The 12,859-nt window shown below is 43.9% G+C and overlaps 1 protein-coding gene across 1 annotated transcript in view; it reads right to left on the bottom strand.

Annotated features, from left to right (window-relative positions):
• Positions 1-1,337: 1,337 nt before the first annotated feature.
• ncanb (neurocan b) overlaps positions 1,338-12,859 on the bottom strand; it is a gene marked incomplete at its 5' end in the record, with an annotated part of 118,244 nt that continues 106,722 nt past the window's right edge. The window contains 2 exons of the mRNA XM_079996527.1: positions 1,338-1,591; positions 4,396-4,578. Of these exons, the coding sequence (XP_079852653.1) occupies positions 1,461-1,591; positions 4,396-4,578 (314 nt within the window). The 3' untranslated portion in view covers positions 1,338-1,460. The remainder of the gene's footprint in view (positions 1,592-4,395; positions 4,579-12,859) is intronic.

Below are 12,859 nucleotides of genomic sequence, written 5' to 3'. Positions count from 1 at the left end.
ATCCAGAACAGGATTAGACACGAGAAGGGCGAGAGCTCTGTTGGAACTGAAATACACACAGAGATACATACATGACAACCTCACAGCCGACAATAAAATTGACCCTTGACAACAACAGCAGAGGGAGTGTCCCATGGCTGTTTTGAATTCTGTCTGGGAGCCGTTTCGTGCCCTTCAAGGCTGTGGAAATCCAGCTAGCTTGATGTGTGAAACTATGTGATTTTATGAGATGTGATGTACGCTCCATCTTCCTCTGCAGGCTAAGCATCCGATTTAAAGAAATAAAGACTGTTTTACACTGACGTGAGGATACAATGCTAATCTTCAAGGTACGCTAAAACTAAACCTCCAAATAATTTAATTACAGGAGTCTCTGATTCAAAGTAAATCTATTTCTTCTGTTTCGCAATTGCTTAAAGGTGTTGTAACCTAAATTAACCAAACACAGTATAGTCAAGAAACACATCTGTGAAAATACGGTGTGTTCGCCATAAGAGTAGAAAATAATTGACTCCAATAGATGTGCTGCTTGAATTGACAGATCTTAATTGAGCATTTTCAATTTTCACTATTTACAGCTTGTACTTAAACCACTTCTCTCCCGAGAACGTTAGAGTATAGTACATGCGGAACTCAAAGGTGTCACGGTATCTCCCTAAAAACTGGTCAGTGAAAGCCCACGTTTCTGGACATCGTTGAACTCATTGAAAATAAATCAAAATAAAACAGTTCAAGACAGACAAGAAACAAGTGGAAAGTTAAACAGGGGATTAAAACTAAGAGGAGTACAAAGGGATGGTTATCGTCCCGGTCAGGCCTGGCAGTACTCTGGCAGGCCTCAGAGTTGACTATGATACAGGCTGACTCAGTGAGCTGCGGTTGGAGCCGGGACCAGGATAGACCAGAGTAGGCTTGGGTAAGCCAGGGTAGACCAGGGTAGACTAGGGTAGACTAGGGTAGACCAGGGTAGACAATGGTTAGTCGGAGTACACCATTGCAAGCCACGTTAGATCACGGTAGACTGGGGCAGGCTTGGGTAGACCATAGTACGGCTGGGTACATCAGGGTAGACTGGGGTAGGCCAGGATAGGTCAGGGTATACCCCCGTATGCCAGGGGAAGCCAGGTTTGATCAGGGTAGACTGGGTAGTCCAGGATAAATCAGGGTAGACCCTGGTAGGCCAGGGTAATCCAGGTTAGACCAGGGTAGACCAAGGTAGACCAGGGGATTCCAGGATAAGTCAGGGTAAACCAGTGTTGATCAGGTTAGAGGGTTTTGGGCTGGGGTAGAGAGTTCTAGCTGTTTTTAAAGAGTTTTAAACAGTGTTTAAGGGGGAAATCGCCGCGGTTGCAAGGGAGGACAGCAGAACAGGCAAACTGCACCGAGCAGCCGGGGAAGAGGAGGAGTGGGTGGTAGGGAGGATGAGGAGAGGATGAAGGAGACAAGGGCGGATCTTTGGTTCAGAAGTGGCTGCGGTTGTGAGCCTGGTCCGCTCCGTGGCGACCACCCTCCCGGTGGCCGTGCTTCCTGTGCTTCCTGCGCTCCCGCCTGCCCTTGTGGTGGTGACGCCGATAGCGGTGGGATCGCTGGGCTGGAAGAGGGGAGAGAGCGAGAGAGAGAGAGAGAGAGAGAGAGAGAGCGAGAGAGAGAGAGGGAAATGAGAGAAAGGTGGTAAACGAGAGGGCAATGATCGCTTAGGCCCCGTTTACACCTGGTATTAACATGCATCTTTGGTGATCTGATCACAAGTGGACAGCTCCAATGCCAGGTGTAAATGCACTCAAACCACTTTGAGGACACATTGAGATCCGATCCTTCAGACCACATTCGGAGGTCCTCTGGCCACATATGGCCACATTCTTTGAGCAGTGAAAACGTGTATGTGTCCTGGGTCACATTGAAGGTCCGTCCACTCAACTGACATCCTCAAGTGTAAGTGGAAGTACGTACTTATTCGTGCGCCAATGGTGTCAAATCAATGTCTGGTCAGGAAATTGAGAAAGCCTCCCCGTGACAGAAGTGCAGGATTTATTATTTACAAGTAAAGTGGCATGGGACACACAGGTTTTTTTTTCGTTCATTCCATTGCACAGTGATCGGGACAGTTTATTAACTCACTTGTGTTTAAGAATTTTGTTTGAACAAAAAACTCCACTTAAATTCTCTGCATTATGTTCACGTTGTTAATTTTGCATACAAGTAAGAAAATCAGGAAACTAAATAAATCTGTTCAGCCTGGACTCTGCGCTGAATACAGTGCACACGGCGCCACAATTTCAGTCTGTATTGTTTTGATTTTGCTCGCGCGTCAAGGTCTTCACATTTGGTCTTTGCAAATGGAAAGGGTGTACGTATTTATTTGCATATAGAGCGGGGAAATGAGATCTGATCATACGTGGCTACTCAAGACGCATGTGGAGACACATTCTAATGTCAGGTGTGAACAGACCTACTTAGAGCTGTGATCAGATCACCCAAGAGGGCCTTAGAAGACAGACACGTGGTTCATCCAGACAATATTCAATTATAAGGAAGGACATTTATAAACTTTCCCACTCCACACAAAAGTAGAAGAGATTATGCAGAAAAAAAAAATGTAGATCAGATCTGAACAACAGACGTGGTCTTTTAAGCTTTTTTTTTTAAAAGAATTTGCCAATACTGATTTTCTAAATACTAATGTACTTTGTACTTCAAGGTCCTCAAAGCACTGAGCACTTTTGTGTTAAACCTGGGGATAGGAAAGATGGACATAGTGAGACACATGCAGAGGAATAAAACAAATTAAATAATAAGGTTGCAATAAAACTCTAGGAGCTTTTTCTTGACCGGGTAGAGGGCAAGAATAGTGGATGTGGTTTATTAACAGGGGCTGTAGATTTACAAGTGAATTGTGGACTTGTGAAGCCCTTTGAGACTGGCTATAGAAACTTGACTTGACTTGACGTGACAAGCGGAATAAAAGCTACCGTTAAAACAAAATAAAACAAATGTGAGGGTGTTTAAACGCATAGAGGGGTGACGGGGACAGATTACACAAAAGCAGGTAAAAGGTCAGTGTAAAGGCGATAAAACAGGCAGGAAGATCCACTATCTCCATACTGCTGGTAATGGTTTTAGCCTCTATACATTCCCTACACACAGCTACACAGTCGTTTATCTCACACTGAAAGACCTGGTGCATGGTGCAGACAAACAAAGCACTGAAAGTCACCCACTCACATCCAGAGATGAAAGCTTGTTTCAGGGTTGAACTGACAAAATGGTAGCCAAAAGCCTTATAAACTTGGGCTGTGAAAATAGTCGTAAAAGATAAAGGGACATAAGCAGGGAAGATAAACAAAAAAGTTGATGTTCCATCACAACTGTCATGCGATGAGTGAACTGAAATAAGGCGACTGACAAGTCACAACATGATTTCTGAAGGAACAAATATAAAAACTATATTTTGAATCTCATTCTTGGCATCTCATTGTCAACTTGTAATTTTTCAAAAGTTTGGCTTTGAAGCTCAAATGTCCCAAGAAAATGAAAGCAGGTGGATAAAAATAACAAATATGAAACGTTTTTTTTGTTGCCTCTCTTTATCAGAAATAAAGACCAAAAACAATGAGAATATGATCCAAACCAAGTATGAACGATGACTTTTGAGGGATATTGAGACTTTGCATGCCGCTCTGCAGAGGTGGGTGAGAACACAGGGCCACAAAACTTCTCTTTACCCACTGCCTCAACCTGGTTGATTTATATTCATCACAGCAATCTCCAAGAATCCGGGAGTTAAATGAGCATGATGGTGGACTTTAATATATACACCCCAGGTACATTGGCCCTTAAAAAGGTGACATTATTTAATAGGTGATATATCACATTTAAACAGATGCCACCCACTTGTGTGCATCACATGAGTTTTACAGTGCACCAGTTAACACATGGGTTCTCATGTACTTTTATGTACTGTATGATTCATGTGAATGTGCATGTTTGGGTGCTTTTGTAATCTTTCTTCCTTTCTATTTTTCTTGCTGTATGTTCATTTAAAATGTATTTCCCCCTACATAACTCTACAAAAGCTAAGTAAGGGTCAACCCGGGCAACAGAGGCGATATCCACTTGTCACTTCAACGCACATGTGAAAAAAACAGCCAAAATAAAGATGCTCTTCACGGCAAAGAGAACAGGGATGATTTTCTACCTCAGTAGTTCTTCTTGGCGAACAAAAATAAATACAACGGCTGGTTACCTTATTCAAATTCAATGCTGGTAGGGAAGAACTCGGAACCAGCAGTGAAATGAACACTCCAGGGCAGATACTGAAGGTGAACTGCTGCGTTTCCACTCACTGGTGGTACGAAAATGACATTAACACCTGACGCCTTGCTTGCCTTCACTCACATTTTGTGCAGATGATCTTGGGACGATCCCACTTGCCGTTGGCGCGGCACTTGGCTGTGGGCACGTGGCGCTGTAGGAAACCGTCAGCACACTGGTAGCGCACCATGGAGTGGATGTCATAGTGGGAGCGCTTCCTTCCAATCAAAAAGGCGTTATCGACAGAGGGTGGAGATCCGCAGAGAACTGAGAGAAGAGAGAGAGAGAGAGAGAGAGAGAGATAGAAGACAGAGGGAAAGAGAACAAGAATGAAGCTCATTGGATGAGATTCGTGGTAAAAAAGAGAGGTAGAAATACAGCAAACATGTTGTTATCTGAGCTGAAAGCAAAGGTTAATTGCTCTACGTGCCTACATTTTTGAAAGCATCTCACAGCGCATACGCTTAAGTGTGGGTTTCGATTTTTTTCACGGGGCAACATGTCAGCGCAGCTCTGTGAGTGAGTGGGCAGCTGTCAGACAAGAACCGTCTTCAACTCTGCACTACAGAGTCGAGGCAGGCTCCCAAAAAATGCACTCAATAGGCTGCGAAGGAATGTCGTCTGACACTCGAGTCGGGGATAGACATGCTGGCAAAGCTTCAGGGAAACGCCCACACAACATCACAGGTTTCTTAACTCTCACATCAGGGCTGCCAGACTCCCCCTGCGGAGATGACAGGTGAGGATAAGGCCTCAGTACCCGTCTCCCTCCCTAGATGGCAGTCACGACGCTGCAACCCCACAGCCACACAGCTGTGCCTGAACCAGTGCATTTGTGTGTCGGAAAATATAGTATATTTTACTAATATTATTGTTAATTATTATTAATATTATTAATAGGTGCTGTAGATTTACAAGTGAATTGTTTTTATATTATATATTTTCGCAAAGTTCACTCTCCCTTCAAATTCACAGAAGTTGAGTAAGACATTGTTTAATAGTACAGTTCAATAAAACACCCTCAACCAGTAAGGGAAGCTGTACAAAAATCCCTTGAGGTGATCAGAGAGGTGAAGAGGGGATGCTCCTGGGGAGTTGGACTCCTATATCATTCAACGGTTGAAATGTCTCTTTCTAACGTTCTGCCGTATATATACTACTATCTACATCTACATTTCATATGTAGATGCATGGATGAATTGTGAACAACATATACACTGTAGTGTGGTGTAGCACTCCACATCAGAACGTGGTGATGCTGGGGACTCCCACACATACACACACACACACACACACACACACACACACACACACACACACACACTATACACACACTATACACACACTATATACTCTTTTGCTGTGGTAGTGGGAATTCAAATAATACTTTCCTTTCAGCTGCTCCCGTTAGGGGTCGCCACAGCGGATCATCTGCCTCCAGTACCTTCTGTTCTGCGCATCTTCCTCCCTTACACCAACCACCTGCATGTCCTCCCTCACCACATCCATAAGCCTTCTCTTTGGCCTTCCTCTTTTCCTCTTGCCTGGCAGCTCCATCCTCAGCTTCCTTCTCCCAATGTAACTCTCATCTCTCCTACACACATGTCCAAACCATCTCAATCTGGCCTCTCTCACTTTTTCACCAAGCTGTCCAACCTGAGCTGTCCCTCTAATATACTCATTCTTAATCCTGTCCATCCTTGTCACTCCCAATGAAAATCTTAACATCCTCAACTCTGCCACCTCCAGTTCAGCCACCTGCCTTTTTGTCAGTGCCACAGCCTCTAAACCGTACAACATACAGTAGCTGGTCTCACTACCATCCTGTAGAACTTCCCCTTCACTCTTGCTGGAACCCATCTGTCACAGATCACTCCAGACATTCTTCTCCACCCACTCCACCCTGCCTGTACTCCCTTCTTCACCTCCCTCCCACACTCTCCGCTGCTTTGGATGGTCGACGCCAGGTACTTGAACTCATCCGCCTTCTCCACCTCCACTCCTTGCATTCTCAGCTTTTCTCCGCCTTCCCTCCCATTCAGGCACATGTATTCTGTCTTACTCCTGCTGACTTTCATTCCTCTTCTTTCTAATTTATGCCTCCACTTCTCCAGGCTCTCCTCAACCTGCTCCCTACTCACGCTACGATCACAATGTCATCTGCGAACATCATAGTCCACGGAGACTCCTGCCTGATCTGTTTACCTGTCCATCACCATTGCAAACAAGAAAGGGCTCAGAGCTGATCCTTGATGCAATCCCACCTCCACTTTGAATGCCTTCATCAGGCCTAGTGCACACCTTGCTACTGTCTGACTACTTCTCTGCCACCCCAGACTTCCTTATGCAATACCACACTTCCTCTCTCGGCACCCTTTCATATGCTTTCACTAAATCCACAAAGACGCAGTGCAACTTCCTCTGGCCTTCCCTGTACTTTTTCATCAGCATTCTTAAAGCAAACATTGCATCTGTAGTACTCTCTTCTGGCATGAAACCATACTGCTGCTCGCTGATCCCCACCTTTCCTCTTAACCTAGCCTCCACTCCACTTTCCCATAGCTTCATGCTGTGGCTGATCAACTTTATTCCCCTGTAGTTACTACAGCTCTGTACGTCTCCCTTATTCTTGAAGATGGGTACCAGTACACTTCTCCACTCCTCCGGCATCCTCTCCCTTTCCAGGATGGTGTTAAACATTCTCGTTAGGAACGCCACTGCCATCCCACCTTAACATTTCCATCCTTCCCCAGGTATGTCATCTGGGCCAACTGCCTTTCCACTCTTCATCTTCTTTAATGCTGTTCTCACCTCATCCTTGCTAATTTGCTGCACTTCTTGATCCACTATCCCTACATCATCCACTCTTCTCTCCCTCTCATTTTCTTCATTCATCAACTCCTCAAAGTATTCCTTCCACCTTCTCAACACACTCTCCTCATCACCCTAACCTGCTGTACATCCTTCCCAGCTTGGTCCCTTTGTCTTGCCAATCGTACAAGTCCTTTTCTCCTTCCTTACTGTCCAACCTCTCATACAACTCGTCATATGCCTTTCCCTTTGCCTTTGCCACTTCTCACTTCGCATTGCGCCGCATCAGCTTGTACTCCTGTCTACTTTCTTCATCTCTCTGGCAATCCCATTTCTTCTTCGCCAACCTCTTCTGCTCTATGCTCTCCTGTACTTCCTCATTCCACCACCAAGAGTCCTTGTCTTCCTTCCTCTTCCCGCATTATACAGCGAGTACTTTCTTGGCCGTCTCCCTCACCACTTCTGCAGTTGTTTCCCAGCCATCTGGTAACTGTTCATTCCCACTTATTGCCTGTCTTACCTCTTCCCTAAATTGCATGCAACACTGCTCCTTTTTCAACTTCCATCATTTTATCTTTGGCTCTTCTTTCACTCTCTTCCTCTTCTTGGCCTCCAGAGTCATCCTATGGACCACCACACACACCACACAACACACTCCCCGACCACCACTTTGCAGTCACTAATCTCTTTTAGATTGCACCTCCTGCATAAGATGTAGTCCACCTGTGTGCACCTTCATCCACTCTTGTATGTCACCCTGTGTTCCTCCCTCTTCTTGAAATACGTATTCACAACAGCCAATTTCATCCTTTTGGTGAAATCCACCACCATCTGTCCTTCCACATTCCTCTTCTTGACACCATACCTACCCATCACCTTCTCTTCAACTATGTCTCTGATCCCTTCGCCAACATGCCCATTGAGATCTGTTCCAACAACCACTCTCTCTCCCTTGGGGACGTTATTCACCACTACATCCAACTTAAGAATTCTTCTTTCTCTTCCATCTCACACCCAACTTGGGGAGCATATGCACTCACCACATTCATTATCACCCCATCAATTTCCAGATTCATGCTCATCACTCTGTCCGACACTCTCATTACCTCCAAAACACTCTTGACATATTCTTCCTTCAAGACTTTCCCTACCCCATTTCTCCTACCATCCACTCCATGGTAGAACAGTTTGTACCCAGCTCCGATACTCCTTGCCTTACTCCACTTGCACCTGGTCTCTTGTACACATAGTACATCTACTTTCCTTCGGTCCATCATGTCAGCCAGCTCATTCTCTTTACCCTTCATAGTGCCAACATTCAAAGTTCCTGCTCTCAACTCTACTCTCCTACCCTTCTTCCTCTCCTGCTGTCTCCGGACACGCCTTCCCCCTCTTCTTCTTCTTCGGCAGACAGAAGCACAATTTCCACTGGCACCCTGTTGGCTAACGGCACCAGTGGTGGTCGTTGTTAACCCGGGCCTCAACCGATCCGGTCTGGAAATCAGATTTGTTGTCCGCATGTTTGATTTGGCATGGTCTATACGCCGGATGCCCTTTCTGACGCAACCCTCTCTATTCATCCGGGCTTGGGACCAACACTGATGATACACTGGCTTGTGAACCTCCAGTGGCTAGAATGTGGGAATGAAAGTAATAATATTGAAAAAACAATGTTAAGTTTGAAGACTTCTTGTTCATAAAAATGCCATTCTTTTCTTCTCTGAGTGACACTTTTATGTTTAAATGTCATTTTGAAGTCTTGGGTCTTGACGCTGACCAACTGACCCTCATGCCCCCTTGTCACGACCACGCAGCACGGTCCCAGCAGTCCTGTCCCCCGGGCCCGGCAGAGCTATGGCAGTCAGGGGGAACTGTGCGAGGGACCCAAAGAGTTGCTGCCAGTGGGAACCTACAACCAATATTATGCTACTTCCTGTTAATTATCTGCATTGCCTCCACCGGGGGTCTGGCTATTTAACTGTGTTTGTCATGTTGTTGAATCCTGAACTTACCTTGAGTCAAGCTGTCTATGTCAGAGAGCTTTGCTCCTCTGGTCTAGTTTGTTTTCTGTCTTGCCAATGCAGCTGTGTGTAGGCTGTTTAGTTCAGTTTGTCTTGCGGTTCTTAGTTTGTTGTGTCCGAGGCTTTTATAAATAAAACCACGTTGACAACAACGTAGCACATGTTCTCCCAATATTCCTTGATTCATTCTCATTCTCTCTCTCTGTCTCTCTCTCTCTCTCTCTCTCGCTCTCTCTCTCTCGCTCGCACTAGTAGAGTGCTCAAAAGGTGATTATAAAGGTTGGTACAAAATAATACCATGAATCTATATGTAGATTTTAACATCATTTTGTTATTGTAGAGGTCCCCGAAAGTCCACAAGACCCTGGCCCCTCCGCTGGTGTCCCTACAAAAGAAATACATTGTGATATTCATCACAAGTGCAAACCTGAAAGCATAATCTGTCATTGGTGGATTTTCTTTATGATATGAACGCACGTGTGGCGATTTTTATTTTTCTGACACCATGTATCGCGGCACATTGCTGGTGCTGCCATACATGGTGTCAGAAAAAATTATCTGTTTTTGAATGTTCCATATTTTCTCATTAAAACTGAAAGAGTTCCTTGTCTTGTCTATAATAATCTCTGTCTCTGGTTGCTCCACCAGTAAAGGCCAGAAGAAGCGCACAGCAGAAAGATATAGACAATGCAGCAACTTCATTCCCTCGTGACTCTCCAATCAGCTCTTGCCTCCTCTTCTTCATATCCTCCAATTACCTTCTAAATTCTTAATAAGGAAAACAAACCAAACACTTTCATTAACCCTGATGAAAGCTTTCACGCCACATTTACAGCCTAATATGTTGCAGAGAATGATGGGGAGAAAAAGGAGTTTCACTTAAAAAAGGCTATTTGCAAGTTTTCCTTGGAGGAAATAAGTAAAGAGAAGACATATAATCAAAACCCTCAAAAGTGCAGTGACCGCTTTACATCCAAGGGCACTGAGTAATATGAATAATTTCATGTAGCAATAATTTCATATTGTCATAAATCCTTCCTGGTCTCCCAGCATGTATACTTTTTTTTATTTTCATCTGGTCATTTCCTCGCGCCATGTCAATAACCTTCATGTCATTTCAGATCCGCTCACTCCCTTTTGCTTTGCTGTCACTCCCTTCCCTTCACCCGGTGCTTCTTGAAGCGGTCCCCAGACTCGAAACTCATACTCAAAAATGTCATGGTCCCGCCCATCATATCCGATTTTGGATTCTAAATCGGATATGAAACGATCCAGAGATACACGGATATTCCTGTCTATTTCACGTGCCACGTACGGAACTTCAACGTGAGTCGCATCGCGCTGGCAAAAGGGTGAAAACTAGGGTGTGTACCCAAGTGTCATGTTTCCATCACAGCCGATCGGAGCTGGAGCCGATGAAAAACAGTATATATTGTATTGCAGGGTCATTTGGAGTGAAACGTTACCTTCCCACAAATGACAAATGCCTGATGTTAGCAGGTGTTACTGGCTTTTTTGGCGCAGTGGGAAAGGGGTAAATGAAAGGTTCTGCATTCTTCACTCTAAACTCGCCACTTGCTCTACAAGTATTTCTTCAAATGTTTCTGTTGTGTTCGGGGAATGGGAATATATTGAATACGGGTGAGAGCGAAGGGCTGCAAAATTTAGACAAACCAAACTCGATCGTGGTCTGATGGGAAAAGACGTGTAATTGGCAGCTTTGAATCAGTGAGGTCCCTTGTGGAGAACGCAGCAGAAAGGTCAAAATCCGCAAAGGCAGATCATGTTTCGCACACAAAATGCCCACTGGTAAGTTGCAGTGGTTTGAGGTTTCTTCTCAAGCTCCATGCTAGTGACTATGAAGGTTCCTTTGAATAGCAAGCAATTACACACTTATTCATATAAGCAAATATAAATTGGTTGCTTCCTTGGTCTGGTTGCTTCCTGTTTCTACCTTTATCTAATTTCTTCTTGTGATCTTCATGTTTTGATGATTCTGTGCATGCAGTGCACATACTGTATGTCTGTGTGTTTGGATGTAGGTGTGGAGGGGACTATTAAGGACATCTCTAACAGCCACATGGAGCAGTAGAAACAGATCAATATTTACAAACCTTGAGTGACACTTGATAACTCAACAGTATGTGAATATAATACACAGAACTTTGGCTTCATGCTTGTGTACAGTGTATGTGAATGTGTAGTATTCTAATGTTTTGTTCCTGTGTGTGATTGCAAGCATGACGCTACATGTTTAGAATATATGGTTAAATCTGGAATAGTCACAATACTTAATTAATTCACTCAATTTTACTTAATGCTTTAGGTATATAAAACAGCATATAATAAAATATAAAAAACATGTTTTTAAAGATTAGTGTCTATTTCTAACAGACGTATTATTAATAATTTCACATTTGTTTATCGCTTGATGTCCAATGGGCCCCTTGAGGAGACCACGTGTCCAGTGCCCCCCAGGTCGTTTCAGTTTTGACACCCCTGCCTTAAGGCAAACTTAACATAAGCACAATACTTGAGTAGAAGTTACTTTCCCCCCTGTTGGCAGGTGGTAGTGCGGGTGGTTTAGTAGGACAGCGAGATGCTGTCTCCTCTCTTCACTCACTGGGCCCTGTGGGCTCCAAGCATTGTTAGATCTACAGGCAATCACGTCAGGAAAGATTAGGGAGACACAGGGGTGTGTGCTGTCTCACTGCAGCCACTGGGAGTGTGGTGGGTTAGTGCTCTAACAAAGCACACAGTGGTCATGGACAGTTTCATTGTTTTATTTTTTTATTTCTTTTTAAAGTTTATGTTTTGTTCCTGTGTGTGATTGCAAGCATGACGCTACATGTTTAGAATATATGGTTAAATCTGGAATAGTCACAATACTTAATTAATTCACTCAATTTTACTTAATGCTTTAGGTATATAAAACAGCATATAATAAAATATAAAAAACATGTTTTTAAAGATTAGTGTCTATTTCTAACAGACGTATTATTAATAATTTCACATTTGTTTATCGCTTGATGTCCAATGGGCCCCTTGAGGAGACCACGTGTCCAGTGCCCCCCAGGTCGTTTCAGTTTTGACACCCCTGCCTTAAGGCAAACTTAACATAAGCACAATACTTGAGTAGAAGTTACTTTCCCCCCTGTTGGCAGGTGGTAGTGCGGGTGGTTTAGTAGGACAGCGAGATGCTGTCTCCTCTCTTCACTCACTGGGCCCTGTGGGCTCCAAGCATTGTTAGATCTACAGGCAATCACGTCAGGAAAGATTAGGGAGACACAGGGGTGTGTGCTGTCTCACTGCAGCCACTGGGAGTGTGGTGGGTTAGTGCTCTAACAAAGCACACAGTGGTCATGGACAGTTTCATTGTTTTATTTTTTTATTTCTTTTTAAAGTTTATGTTTTGTTCCTGTGTGTGATTGCAAGCATGACGCTACATGTTTAGAATATATGGTTAAATCTGGAATAGTCACAATACTTAATTAATTCACTCAATTTTACTTAATGCTTTAGGTATATAAAACAGCATATAATAAAATATAAAAAACATGTTTTTAAAGATTAGTGTCTATTTCTAACAGACGTATTATTAATAATTTCACATTTGTTTATCGCTTGATGTCCAATGGGCCCCTTGAGGAGACCACGTGTCCAGTGCCCCCCAGGTCGTTTCAGTTTTGACACCCCTGCCTTAAGGCAAACTTAAC

The sequence above is a fragment of the Zeus faber genome (assembly GCF_960531495.2).
Source record: "Zeus faber genome assembly, chromosome: 1".
NCBI classification, from domain to species: Eukaryota; Metazoa; Chordata; class Actinopteri; order Zeiformes; family Zeidae; genus Zeus; species Zeus faber.
This window is presented reverse-complemented; position numbering and strand designations above follow the sequence as displayed.